Source organism: Leucoraja erinacea, unplaced genomic scaffold (genome assembly GCF_028641065.1).
Source record: "Leucoraja erinacea ecotype New England unplaced genomic scaffold, Leri_hhj_1 Leri_1141S, whole genome shotgun sequence".
In the NCBI taxonomy this organism is placed as follows: Eukaryota; Metazoa; Chordata; class Chondrichthyes; order Rajiformes; family Rajidae; genus Leucoraja; species Leucoraja erinaceus.
This window is the reverse complement of record NW_026575387.1, coordinates 28,547-42,954: the sequence shown is the minus strand read 5'-3', so window position 1 is coordinate 42,954 and position 14,408 is coordinate 28,547. Positions and strand designations below refer to the sequence as shown.

The window sequence follows — 14,408 nt, the reverse complement described above, 5'->3', positions numbered from 1 at the left end:
GTCTCTTGCCCAGAGTAGGGGAATCGAGGACCAGAGGACACAGGTTCAAGGTGAAGGTTCAATGCATTTCGTTGTCTCTGTACTGTACACTGACAATGACAATTAAAATTGAATCTGAATCTGAATCTGAAGGGGAAAAGATTTAATAGGAACCTGAGGGGTAACTTTTTCCACACAGGTGGGTGTATGGAACGAGCTGCCAGAGGAGGTAGTTGAGGCTGGGACTATCCCAACGTTTAAGAAGCAGTTAGACAGGTACATGGATAGGACCAGGTTTGGAGGGATTTGAGGCTAGGACATTGCTGGCCGGTGTGGGCAAGTTGGGCCGAAGGGCCTGTTTCCACCCTGTGATTCTATATCTGAGGAAGGATGTGCTGGCTCTGGAGAGGGTCCAGGTGAGAGGAGGTTTAAGGTGAGAGGGACCTGCACCTATTGTCTATGGTCTACCATGGGGCCCAGAACTGAACACACTGCTGTAGTTGCTGGTCTGCATGGACTGGGTGGGCCAAAGGGCCTGTGTCTCACAGCTAAACTACTAATACTCTGGGCATTTGTGCCGTGATCGTGGCCGAGATTCTCAGTTGCAAAGGGGAGTGTTGATAATTCCCCATTTTAAGTGATCAGTCAAGGGGACTGCCATTACTGTGTTATACGGTGTGTTTTAGCCGTCTCGCTTGACACTAATAGCACATTCCACAAATTACTCATGGATGAAGGAACGGCTCGGAAAATAAAAAATAATTCTGGAACAGCGTGTGCTGTGCTGGTCCTCGCTGCCTCTGCCGACAGCATTGGGATGAGTAACCGGCTGTGTACAGGCATGTTAGCGGCCCTTTGCTGCACTGTCCCACACACAGGGTCACTGTGGTAGTCCCACCTGCCTACCTTAGGCCCATATTCCTAGTGGAAACAGGCCCTTCAGCCCAACCTGCCCACCCCGACCAACTACACCAGTCCCACCTGCCCGCGTTTGGTCCCTATCCCTACCGCCCTCTGTGTAGAAAAGACCCAGGTTCGATCCTGACCACGGGTGCTGTCTGTGCGGAGTTTGCACGTTCTCCCCGTGACCTGCGTGGGTTTTTTCCCGGACGCTCCGGTTTTCTCCCACAAGTGCGGGTTTGTAGGTTCATTGGCTTAAAAGTAAACGAGTGATACAGCGTGGAAACAGGCCCTTCGGCCCAACTTGCCCATGCCGACCCCAGCTACACTAGTCCCACCTGCATGGGTTTGGCCCATAGCCCTCTAAAGCTGGCCTGTCCATGCACCTAATAATGTCTCATTATCTCAAGAGGATGGCAATAAAACCAGGATGATGATAAACAAGGAAATGTGGAGCCCACAATGGTCCCTTGTTGGATATGGGGTAGGTGATAACTAGTTGTACCGACATTGAAGCTCAACAGGACGAATATGACAGTGAATGGATAGGTGGAGCCCACAATGGTCCATTGTTTGTTTTTGGGGATGGTGATGGAGTGATACAAACGTATGATGAGCAATAAGGAGTAAGCCATTTAGCACGGAGATGAGGAAACACTTTTTCTCACAGAGAGTTGTGAGTCTGTGGAATTCTCTGCCTCAGAGGGCGGTGGAGGCCGGTTCTCTGGATGCTTTCAAGAGAGAGTTGGATAGAGCTCTTGAAGATAGCGGAGTCAAGGGATATGGGGGAGAAGGCAGGAACGGGGTACTGATTGTGGATGATCAGCCATGATGATAATGAATAGCGTTGCTGGCTCAAAGGGCCGAATGGCCTCCTCCTGCACCTGTTGTCTATTGATCCTGACTACGGGTGCTGAGTTGATTGAATGGCAGAGTAGACAATAGACAATAGGTGCAGGAGGAGGCCATTCGGCCCTTCGAGCCAGAACTGCCAATCAATGTGATCATGGCTGATCATCCCCAATCAGTACCCCGTTCCTGCCTTCTCCCCATATCCCCTGACTCTGCTATTTTTAAGAGCCCTATCGAGCTCTCTCTTGAAAGCATCCAGAGAACCGGCCTCCACCGCCCTCTGAGGCAGAGATTCCACAGACTCACCACTCTCTGTGTGAAAAAGTGTTTCCTGGTCTCCGTTCTAAATGGCTTACCCCTTATTCGTAAACTGTGGCCCCTGGTTCTGGACTCCCCCAACATTGGGAACATGTTTCCTGCCCCTAGCGTGTCCAAACCCTTTTTTACGAGCCCTATCGAGCTCTCTGTTGAAAGCATCCAGAGAACCGGCCTCCACCGCCCTCTGAGGCAGAGAACTCCACATAGAAACATAGAAATTAGGTGCAGGAGTAGGCCATTCGGCCCTTCAAGCCTGCACCGCCATTCAATATGATCATGGCTGATCACAGACTCACCACTCTCTGCGAGTAGGCCCGATGGGTTCGAATGGCCTATTTCTGCCCTCATCACTTGTGTTCTTGTGGTTTTATGATTGTATGATACTGAGAGTGCAACAATTTCTCTACAGATCTCGCTTGGAACGACTGTTGGCCAGCGATAGACGGGCGATGGAGAAGCTGTTGTTGGGCCTGGTGCTGTTGGGAGGGCTGGTTGCCTGGGCCCAGGGCTGCCCCTTCCACTGTACGTGCCAGAACCTGTCGGAGTCGCTCAGCACGCTGTGCGCGGACAAGGGCCTGCTCTTCGTGCCGATCAACATCGACCGGCGCACGGTGGAGTTGCGCCTGGCGGACAACTTTATCCGCACGGTGGAGCAGCAGGACTTCCTCAACATGTCGGGCCTGGTCGACCTCACCCTCTCACGCAACACCATCGGCTTCATCCAGCCCTTCTCCTTCGGCGATCTGGAGAGCTTGCGCTCGCTGCACCTGGACGGCAACCGGCTGGTGGCCTTGCGTGAGGACAATCTGAGCGGCCTGGTCAACCTGCAGCACCTGATCATCAACAACAACCAGCTGGCCAGCATCGTGGCCAGCGCCTTCGACCACTTCCTGGCCACACTGGAGGACCTGGACCTGTCCTTCAACAACCTGCAGCGGGTGCCGTGGGGGGCCATCGGGGGGATGGGCAACTTGCACACCCTCAACCTGGACCACAACCTGATCGAGCACGTGGACGCGGGCACGTTCGGCGAGCTGCTCAAGCTGGCGCGGCTGGACATGACCTCCAACCGGCTACAGACCCTGCCCCCTGACCCGCTGTTTGCCCGCTCCCAAGCCGGGCTGGTGACCCCCACCGCCTACGCCCCGCTTGTGGCCCTCAACTTTGGGGGCAACCCCTTGCACTGCAACTGCCAGCTACTGTGGCTACGACGCCTGGCGCGGGACGATGATATGGAGACGTGCGCCACGCCGGCCCCCCTAGCGGGCCGCTACTTCTGGCGGGTACCGGAGGAGGAGTTTGTGTGTGAGCCCCCCCTGATTACACGACACACACACAAGGTGTGGGTGCTAGAGGGACAGCGGGCCACGCTGAAGTGCCGGGCCATCGGAGACCCCGAGCCGGAGATCCACTGGGTCTCGCCCCGGGACCGCATGGTGTCCAACTGCTCCAGGGTGACCTCCTACGGCAACGGGACCCTGGACATCCTGGTGGCCACGGCGGGGGACGACGGCGCCTACACGTGCTTCGCCGCCAACGCAGCGGGCGAGTCGACGGCCCGGGCCGAGCTGAGGATCATCCCCCTCCCCCACCGGGGCGACGGCAACGGTAACGGCAACGGCAACGGCACCGCCCCGCGGCTCCCGCACGCCGGCCCCGGACGCACCCCCGGCTCCTCGGACATCAGCACCTCCACCCGGCCCCTGGTCAACGGCACGGAGGGCCGGCGGGAGCGCCAGGGGGCCGTGTCCGTGGGCGACGTGACCGGGACCGCCGCCCTGGTGCGCTGGACGGCCCCCGCCTCGCGTCACGCCGTGTGGATGTACCAGATCCAGTACAACTCCTCCGTGGACGACACCCTGGTCTACAGGTAAGGGGGGGGGGCGCTCATCAGGGAAGATCGATTGTGATGCCGTTTCGTCTCCAACACACCCGTAGTTTTGGTCTCCAAATTTGTGGAAGGACATTCTTGCTATTGAGGGAGTGCAGCACAGGTTTACAAGGTTAATTCCCGGGATGGCGGGACTGTCATATGCTGAGAGAATGGAGCGGCTGGGCTTGTATTCTGTATATATTGTATAAGGATGAGAGGGGATCTTATTGAAACATATAAGATTGTTAAGGGTTTGAACACGCTAGAGGCAGGAAACATGTTCCCGATGTTGGGGGAGTCCAGAACCAGGGGTCACACACACAGTTTAAGAATAAGGAGTAAGCCATTTTGAACGGAGACGAGGAAATACTTTTTCACACAGAGAGTTGTGAGTCTGTGGAATTCTCTGCCTCGGTGGAGGCCGGTTCTCTGGACACTTTCAAGAGAGAGCTGGAAAAGATAGCGGAGTCAGGGGATATGGGGAGAAGGCAGTAAGGCAGGCTTTCTCCCCATATCCCTTGATTCCGTTAGCCTTAAGAGCTAAATCTAACTCTCTCTTGAAAACATCCAGTGAATCGGCCTCCACTGCCATCTGTGGCAGAGAATTCCACAGATTCACAACTCTCTGGGTTAAAACTGTTTCCTCATCTCAGTCCTAAATGGCCGACCCATTATTCTTAAACTGTGTGACCCCCTGGTCCTGGACTCCCCCAACATGGGGAACATTTTTCCTGCATCGTGCCTGTCCAATCCCTTAATGATTTGAGATGTTTCTATAGGATTCCCTCTCATCCTTCTAAATTCCAGTGAATTTCTCTCTCGAAAAGCTGTATCTAACTCTCTCCTGAAAGTCAGGTCGAGAGTCAGAGTGATACAGTGTGGAAAGAGGCCCTTCGGCCCAACTTGCCCACGCTGTCCAACATGTCCCACCTACACTTGTCCCACCTGCGTACGTAATCCTTCCAAATCTGTCCTGTCCGTGTACCTGTCTAATTCAGTCATACCCTTGTGATGAAGAGAGGCACTGCCGCACAGCAAGAGGTCTTAGCGTCTGGCTGTTCATCATTATTGCTGCTTCATGACCTGATTTTCCTCGCCTTAAAGAGTTTGAGACTTTAGAGAAACAGCGCGGTAAGCCGGTCCTTCGTCCCACCGAGTCGGCGCCGCCCAGCGATCGCCCAGTACACTAGCGCTATCCCACGCACAGGGGGCAATTTACGGTTTTATTTCCCCCAAAGCCAATTAACCTACAAACCCGTGCGAGTGGGTTTTAGAGTGTGGGAGGAAACCGGAGCACCCGGAGAAAACCCACGGGGAGAACGTACAAACTCCGCACAGAGAGCACCCGTAGTCAGGATTGAACCGGGGTCTCTGGCGCTGTTGTTTATGTTCATAAGTGATAGGAGCACAAAGAGGCCGTTCGGTCCGTCAAGTCTACTCCGCCATTCGATCCGGGCTGATCTATCTTTCCCTCTCAACCCCATTCTCCTGCCTTCTCCCCATAGCCCCTGACACCCGTACTAATCAAGAATCTATCCATCTCTGTCTTAAAAATATCCATTGTCTCGGCCTCCACAGCCTGCAGCCTTAAAACGTGTCCCTGCATCATTTCACTGTATCTTGGAGCACGTGACAACAAACTAAACACAGACTCCTCTCTTTGAAACGTGAGGTCTCGGTGAAAAGCTTTGGTTTGCTTGCTGTCTGATGAAATAAAATGATACATAAATAGTGTGTCCAATCCCTTAAGAATGTGAGATGTTTCTATAGGATTCCCTCTCATCCTTCTAAATTCCAGTTCATTTCTCCCTTGAAAAACTATATCTTAAGGGCCTGTCCCACCAGCGTGCGATTGCGTGCGTCTAGCGCGACCAAACGTGGTGGCTTGAGGCGTACGGGCCGCGCGGGGCCGGTCCCACTTCGAACCGCAATCGCACGCTGGCGGGACAGGCCTTAACTCTCTGCTGAAAGTCGAGTCAGGTCTAGAGTCATAGAGTGATACGGTGTGGAAACAGGCCCTTCGGCCCAACTAGTCCATGGTTGGCTGTGGGCGAGGTGATAACGAGTTGTACAGACGGTGAAACTCAGCAGGACGCCAATGAAACTAGTACGATGACTAGGTTGAGGGAGGGGGGTATAGAGAGAGGGCTACTTGAAGTTAGAGACATCAAAAGTCATAGCGCTGGGTTGTAAGCTGGCCAAGCCAGATTATAGGCTAGTTCCAGTACCAACACCAGTTTAAATACAGAGACAAGGAAATGCAAATGTGTAAGAAAGTTTACACCAAAGATAGACACAAAATGGAGTAACTGAGCGGGACAGACAGGCAGCATCTCTGGAGAGAAGGAATGGGCGACGTTTCGGGCCGAGACCCTTCTTCACACTGATGTCAGGGGAGTGGGAGCTACATCGATAAGGAAGTGTCTGACCTGAAACGCCACTATCTATGTTCTCCACAGATGCTGCCTGACCTGCAGAGTTACTGCGTCACTTTGTGCCTTTCTTTGCAAACCAGTGTCTGCAGGAAGTTAGGATGCAATTCTACAGGGCTTTGGTTAGGCCGCATTTGGAGTAATTGCTTGCAGTTCTGGTGGCTTTTTCGGGTCGAGACCCTTCTTCGGATGCTGGCTTGCCAGGGGCAGCCACTAAAGTGGTGAACTAACTCCGAGGGGTCAGGCAGCACCCCTGGAGAACATGGATAGGTGACATTTCGGGCCGGGACCCTGTTGAATTCTGAAGAAGGGTCCCGTATCTGACCCGGAACGTCGCCTGGGGTCCATGTTCTCCGGAGATGCTGCCTGACCCGCTGAGTTACTCCGCCATTTTTGTGCCTTTCCTTAGATACACAGACACAGGGGATTGGAACCTCATCCTAAATACAGCGCTTGTGGAACTCAGCTTGGTGTTTGTCTGGAGGAGGGGTCCCAACCCAAAACGTTGCCTGTCCATGTTCATCAGAGATGCTGCCTGACCCGCTGAGTTACTCCGGCTTTTTGTGTCTATCTTCGGTGTAAACCAGCATCTGCAGTTCCTTCCCATACCTACAGAACAGGGGGTCTTGTAAAGTCTGGAGCATAGAACAGCACAGTGGAGGAACAGGCCCTTCGGTCCACAATGTCCGTGCCAAGTTAAATTAACTTCCTCTCCCTGCATGTGATCCACATTCCTCCGATCCCTGGATATCCGCGCTCCTATCCACATCACGCCACTATCGTATCTGCTTCCACCACCACCCCTGGCAGCACGTTCCAGGCACCCACCGCCCTCTGTGTAAAAAAAACCTGCCCCGCACATGTCCTTTCAACTTTGCCCCTCTCACCTTAAAGCTGTGCCCTCTAGTTTTTGACAATTCTACTCATGAGGTGAAAAAGGTTCTGACTGTCGACCTTATCCAGAGTGAGTCCCACCGTAAATTGGAGGAGCAGCACCTCATATTCCGCTTGGGTAGTTTACACCCCAGCTGTATGAACATTGACTTCTCCAGTTTCAGGTAGTCCCTGCTTTCTCCCTCCTTCCCCAACCCCTCCTCAGCTCTCCCACAGCCCACCGTCTCCGCCCACTTCCTTTCTTCTTCCCGCCCCCCACCCCCAACCCACAATCAGTCTGAAGAAAGTGTCTCGACCCGAAACGTCACCTATTCCTTCGCTCCATTGAAGCTGCCTCACCCGCTGAGTTCCTCCAGTATTTTTATCCACCTCCGATTTTTCCAGCATCTGCAGTTCTTTCTTAAACTTATCTATGCGTCGCATCGTTTTATAATATACAGGATTAGTGGATACGGTTTGATGACGGTGACGGACAGTATGGGCTGGATGGGCTGAAGGGCCTGTTTCCATGCTGTAGCTGGAAAGAGTGCAGAGTAGATGCTGCCAGTACTCGGGTGCCTGAGCTACAGGGGAGCTGGGGAGGTTAGGATTTGATCCAGAGCGCATGAGGGAGGGGTGATCTTATCGAGGTGTAAAAGATCATGAGGGGTATAGACAGGCGGATGTCTTCCATCCAGAATGGAGGAACCATGAACCAGAGCACAGAGGTTTAAGGTGAGGGGGGAAACAAGGGCAGCACGGTGGCGCAGCGGTAGAGTCGCTGCCTTTGATCCGAGATCTTCCGTTTCCTCCCACACTCCAAAGGCGTACAGGTTTGTAGGTTAATTGGCTCGGTATAAGTGCAAATTGCCCCTAGTGTGTGTAGGATAGTGTTAGTGTGCGGGGATCGCTGGTCGGCACGGACTCGGTGGGCCGAAGGGCCTGTTTCTGTGCGTTATCTCCGAACTAAACTAAACATTTGGACAGGTACATGGATGGGACAGGTTTAGAGGGATATGGACCAAACGCAGGGACTAGTGTAGATGGGGGTGGGCCCTATCAGAGGGGCCATGGGCCTCATGCCTGCCTGCTTCAACGGGATCTTGATTTGGGGGTGTCTAACATTGAGGGGCCTCTGCTAGATCTTGATTTGGAGGCCCCTAAAATTGAAATTGGCCTGGGCCCTCAGTTCATCCATGAGAGGGCCTGTAGGTGGGGCATGTTGGTCGGCATGGGCAAGTTGGGCCGAAGGGCCTGTTTCCACGCTGTGTCTCATAAACTAAACTAAACATGTGGACAAGTACATGGGTAGGGCAGGTTTAGAGGGATATGGACCAAACGCAGGCAGGTGGGACTAGTGTAGGTGGGGCATGTTGGTTGGCACGGGCAAGTTGGGCCGAAGGGCCTGTTTCCACACTCCATCTCCAAACCACAGATTGAACTAAAAACAGAGTCATGAAGTAAATGTGGGAACTGTTAAAACACATTACATAACTCCAGCGCTCTTTTAGAGATTGCTTTCCGAGACGTCCTGACCCTTAAGATAATTCTAGATTGAATTTTTTTTTTTGTCTAACGGTAATCGAAGTGTGAAGTTTGAAAAGGGCTGCTGAAGTTGATCATTCAACCAAGGCCAAGTCATTACCGATGGCAACAGCATCTGTTTGGATGTCTCGGCTGCCGACATCTTTTCACTCCTGAGAGATTTTTGAATGGTTTAATCAGCTTGGACTTCAAGTGAGCATTGGCGTGTGAAAAATCAGCTCCCATTCTTCAAACTGAACTGGATGTGAAAAACATACCACCTGGCGTCTTGATTTCAGTTTAGTTTAGAGGTGAGTCCGCGCCGGCCAGCGATCCCCGCACATTACGGTCTGTGGAATTCTCTGCCTCAGAGGGCGGTGGAGGCCGGTTCTCTGGATGCTTTCAAGAGAGAGCTAGATAGGGCTCTTAAAGATAGCGCAGTCAGGGGATATGGGGAGAAGGCAGGAACGGGGTACTGATTGGGGATGATCAGCCATGATCACATTGAATGGAGGTGCTGGCTCGAAGGGCCGAATGGCCTCAACTCCTGCACCTGTTGTCTATTAACGCTATCGTGCGCAGTTTACAATTCTTGCCGAGGCCAATCGATCCACAAACCCGCGGGTCTTTGGAGTGTGGGAGGAAACCGGAGCACCTGGGGAAAACCCACGCCGGTCACGAGGAGAACGTGCAAACTCCGTACAGACAGCCCCCCGTAGTCAGGAACGATCCCGGGCCTCTGGCGCTGTAAGGCCGCACCTCTACCGCTGCGCCACCGTGCCGCCCGTATTTGGAGATCACCGTGTATCCAGAATATCAACGGGTTGCGCAGCGGTAGAGTTGCCGCAGACCCGGGTTCGATCCTGACCACGGGTGCTGCCTGTATGCAGTTTGTACGTGGACCGTGTGGGTTTTCTCCGGGTGCTCCGGTTTCCTCCCACACTCCAAAGACGTGCAGGTTTGTAGGTTCATTGGCTTTGGTTAAAATATGTATATAAATTGTCCTGAGTGTGCAGGGTGGTTCTAGTGAGCAGGGGGATCTCTGGTCGGTGCTAACTCGGAGGGCCGAAGGGGTTGTGTCCACACATTATCTCTCAACTAAGCTAAACTTGAGGGCGCAGCTTTAAGGTGAGAGGGGGGAAAAGCTTAAAGGACATGTGCGAGGCAGGTTTTGTTTACACAGAGGGTGGTGGGTGCCCGGAACTCGCTGCCAGGGGTGGTGGTGGAGGCAGGCTGATGAACTAGGCATCAGGTACGGCACAGCATTGTGGGCTGAAGGGCTTGTATCTGTGCTGGACTATTCTGTGTTCCCATTAGAGTTGCCAGCAGTCCCGTATTAGCCGGGACATCCCGTATATCGGGCTAAATAGGTTTGTCCCGTACGGGAACGCCCTTGTCCCGTATTTTGACCTTTTGCCCCTTATTTGGGAGTGGGAAAGTTGGCAACCCTAGTTCTCCTGCTAAATATTGCAATGAGCCATAGAGAGAGAGAGAGAGAGAGAGAGGCTTCTTTCAGTTTGAGTCTACAGCTGTGATGAATAGCATTCCTCGCTGATTTGATTATTTGTTTGATCTCATCATATTGACCTGCCGATATTATTAATGTAACGGTACTTAACAGTCTGCAAAATGGATTTTGCCTTGCATGGATCATTAGAGGCAGAGGGTCACATAGTCACGCAGCGTGGAAACAGGCTCTGCAGCCCAACTTGCCCGCACCAATCTACACTAGTCCCACCTGCCCATATTCCGTTAAACCTGCCCTATCCATGTACCTGTCTAAATGTTTCGTAAACGTTGCGATAGTCCCTGTCCCAATTCCCGGTAGAGTCGCTGCCTCACAGCGCTAGAGACCCGGGTTCGATCCTGACTACGGGTGCTGTCTGTACGGAGTTTGCACGCGCTCCCCGTGACCAGCGTGGATTTCCTCCCTCATCTATGGTTTCCTCCCACACTCCAAAGACGTGCGGGTTTGTCGGTAAAATTGTAACTTGTCCCGAATGCGTAGGATAGTGCTGGTGTACGGGCTGATCGCTGGCCAGTCCGGACTCGATGGGCCGAAGGGCCTGTTTCCACACTGTATCTCTAAAGTCTAAAGACTCTATGTTCTCTGGTCTATGAAGGCGGGTCCCTGTACTGTACTGTTCCATGGCGTATGTCAATAGACAATAGACAATAGGTGCAGGAGGGGGCCATTCGGCCCTTCGTGCCAGCACCGCCATTCAATGTGGTCATGGCTGATCATCCCCAATCAGTACCCCGTTCTTGCCATCTCCCCATATCCCTTGACTCCGCTATCTTTAAGAGCTCTATCTAGCTCTTGAAAACATCCAGAGAATTGGCCTCTGCCTTCTGTGGCAGAGAATTCCACAGATTCTCAACTCTCTGGGTGAAAATGTTTTTCCTCATCTCTGTTCTAAATGGCACACCCTTTATTCCTAAACTGTGGCCCCTGGTTCTGTGGACTCCCCCAACATCGGGAACATGTTTCCTGCCTCTAGCGTGTCCAATCCTTTAATAATCTTATATGTTTCAATAAGATCCCTCTCATCCTTCTAAATTCCAGTGTATACAAGCCCAGCTGCTCCATTCATATGACAGTCCCGCCATCCCGGGAATTAACCTGGTGAACCTACGCTGCACTCCCTCAATAGCAAGGATGTCCTTCCTCAAATTGAAAACCGTAACTGCACACCGTCCTATCGTCTATATCCTGTGATCTATGGACTTGGCCCTCTGGTCTAGGTCTACGGTCTATGTCCATGTTCTGTGTACTGTGGTGTATTGTCTACAGTCTATGGTTCTATGTTAAGAATAAGGGGTCGGCCATTTAGGACTGTGATGAGAAAAAACCTTTTCACCCAGAGAGTTGTGAATCTGTGGAATTCTCTGCCACAGAAGGCAGTGGAGGCCGATTCACTGGATGTTTTCAAGAGAGAGTTAGATTTAGCTCTTAGGGCTAACGGAATCAAGGGATATGGGGAGAAGGCAGGAACGGGGTACTGATTTTGGATGATCAGCCGTGATCATATTGAATGGCGGTGCTGGCTCGAAGGGCCGAATGGCCCTATTTGTCTATGTCTGTGGTCACTGGTCAATGAATGGCTATTGGTTCCTGTACTGTACTGTGCTGATATCACACATTGACCCCAGTAGTAACGTCTCTCTCTCTCTCTCTCTCTCTCTCCCTCTCCACCCTCACTCTCTCCCTCCCTCTCCCTCTCTCTCTCTCCCTCTCTCCCTCTCTCTCTCTCTTCTCTCTATCTATCTCTCTATCTCTCTCTCTCCCTCTCTCTCTCCCTCTATCTATCTCTTTCTCTATCTATCTCTCCCTCTCTATCTATCTCTCTCTCTCTATATATATATATATATATATTTCTATCTCTCTCTCTCCCTCTCTCTATCTCTCTCTCTCTCTCTCTCTATATATATATATATATATCCCCTCCCTCTCTCTCTATCTCCCCCTCTATCTACCTCTATCTCTCTCTCCTATCTATCTATCTATCTCTCTCTCTATCTCTCTCTCTCTCTCCTCTCTCTCTCTCCCCCTCTCTCCCTCTCTCCCTATCTCTATCTCTCTCTCCATCTCTCTCCCTCTCTTCTCTCTCCCTTTCTCTCTCTCTCTCCCTCTCCCTCTCTCTCTCCTCTCCATCCCTCTCCCTCCTCCCTCCAGGATCATCCCGTCGAGCAGCCGAGCGTTTGCGTTGAGGAACCTGATCTCGGGTGTGGACTACGACCTGTGCGTGCTGGCGATCCACGGAGACGCTGCCACGCAGCTGGCAGCCACGGCGGTGGTGGGCTGCGCCCGGTTCGGTACGAGCGAGGAGTACCCGCACTGCCACCCGCTCCACGCCCGCCTGCTGGGCGGTACATTGACGGTGGCAGCGGGCGGGGTGGTGGTGGTGGCGTTGTTGCTGTTCACCGTGGGGGCCCTGGTCAAGTACCGGCTGTGTGGTGGCGGGGGGCAGCCGCCCAAAGTCAGCGACGTCCACTCACAGACTAACGGCGCGATGGCGGCGGTCAACACCAAGGTGGCGGTGAGTCTGGCATCATCTCCCCCCTCATCCTCCTCCGCCCTCCATCAACGGGGCAAGCGCTTCCGACCCAGGGTCAGGGGGAAGCGAGGAGGCGTGGCCGAGGGATCGGGCCCCGGACGGGACCGTGATCGAGACCGAGACCGACCCCGGCCACCACCACCACCGCCACGGCTCCTCCTGCTCCCCAAAGCCAAGCGCAGCTGCTCGCTGGACATGGGCGAGGCGGCCGCCTGCCACGGCTACGCCAAGAGCTTCGGCGCCATTTGGACTAAGCGGAGCCAGTCGGTCCACGGGACGCTGGTGGAGCTGGCCGGCGGTGGCGGCGGCAACAACCACGATGACGGCTACGGCTTGGTGGACAACCGGACCACCCTGTGCAGCTCCGGCGAGATGGAGGAGAGCATCGTCTAAGCCGCACCCCCCCCCCCCACATCTCCATCTCCATCTCCATCTTCTCCTCAGCTTGGAGGGGAGAAGGAGGAGGACGCCATTTTGTTCAAGGATATCCTGCCACCACATATTGTGGGATATTGTGGCTGCCCCGCCGTTGGTTTGGACCCAAGAGGATGTTTTCTGGGTGAGGGGGGGAGAGGGAGAAGCTTTGCCGCCTTTCCCCGTCGTTTTCTGTTGGAATGAGGACTGGTGCTCCCTCGCCTCTTAAAATGGACGCCGTGGGAAGATGGACGCTCGACGGACAAGGCCTCTCAAGGCCAAGAACAGCCCTAAAGGCCACACTGCGGCTTTAATGGACCCTGATCTCTCGCCTCGGACGGAGAGCACGACAAACAGGCCTGCATGGAAGGGGGAAAAACGGGAGCCAGGCCTGGTTGCGTACAACTTGTCCTGGCCTGTACAACTGGTCCATTCGCCCTGTGTGGGACACAGAAATGCTGGAGTAACTCAGCGGGACAGGCAGCATCTATCTCCTGGAGAGAAGGAATGGGCGGCGTTTCGGGTCCGAGACCCTTCGTCAGACTGGTCAAGGGGAAGGAGGGGAAGGAGAGATGTGGAGAGACACAGAAACATGGAATGGAAGATAGGCAAACTAAGTAATGAAGGACAGGGAAACAGGCTGTTGTTTGCTGCTTGCTGGGTGAGAACGAGAAGCTGGTGCGACTTGGGTGGGGGAGGGGTGGAAAAAGAGAGAGGGGGGGCGGCAATGCCGGGGCTACCTGTAGTTGGAGAAGTCAATGTTCGTACCGCTGGGGTGTGAGCTGCCCAGGCAAAATATGAGGCGCTGTTCCTCCAATTTGCGCTGGGCCTCACTCTGACAATGGAGGAGGCCCAGGACAGAAAGGTCAGTGTGGGAATGGGAGGGGGAGTTAAAGTGTTTGGCAACCGGGAGATCAGGAAGGTCCAGGCCGGGCTGAGCGAAGGTGTTCAGCGAAACGATCGCCCAGTCTACGTTTGGTCTCGCCGATGTATACGAGTCCACATCTTGAACAGCGGATACAGTAGATGAGGTTGGAGGAGGTGCAAGTGAACCTCTGCCTCACCTGAAAGGACTGTCGGGGTCCCTGGACAGAGTCGAGGGGAGGAGGTATAGGCACAGGTGCAGTTACCTGATTGAGGGGGGATCTTATAGAAAGTTACAAAATTTTTAAGGGGTTGGACAGG

The 14,408-nt window shown here is 53.5% G+C and overlaps 1 protein-coding gene across 1 annotated transcript; it reads left to right on the top strand.

Moving 5' to 3' along the window:
- The first annotated feature begins 2,418 nt into the window (after positions 1-2,418).
- On the top strand, positions 2,419-13,945 carry LOC129715370 (leucine-rich repeat and fibronectin type-III domain-containing protein 4-like). Its single transcript, XM_055665250.1, has 2 exons — positions 2,419-3,919; positions 12,428-13,945. Exons 1-2 carry the CDS (start codon positions 2,427-2,429, stop codon positions 13,200-13,202), a joined length of 2,268 nt encoding a protein of 755 aa, XP_055521225.1. The 5' UTR covers positions 2,419-2,426; the 3' UTR covers positions 13,203-13,945.
- The last annotated feature ends 463 nt before the right edge of the window (positions 13,946-14,408 follow it).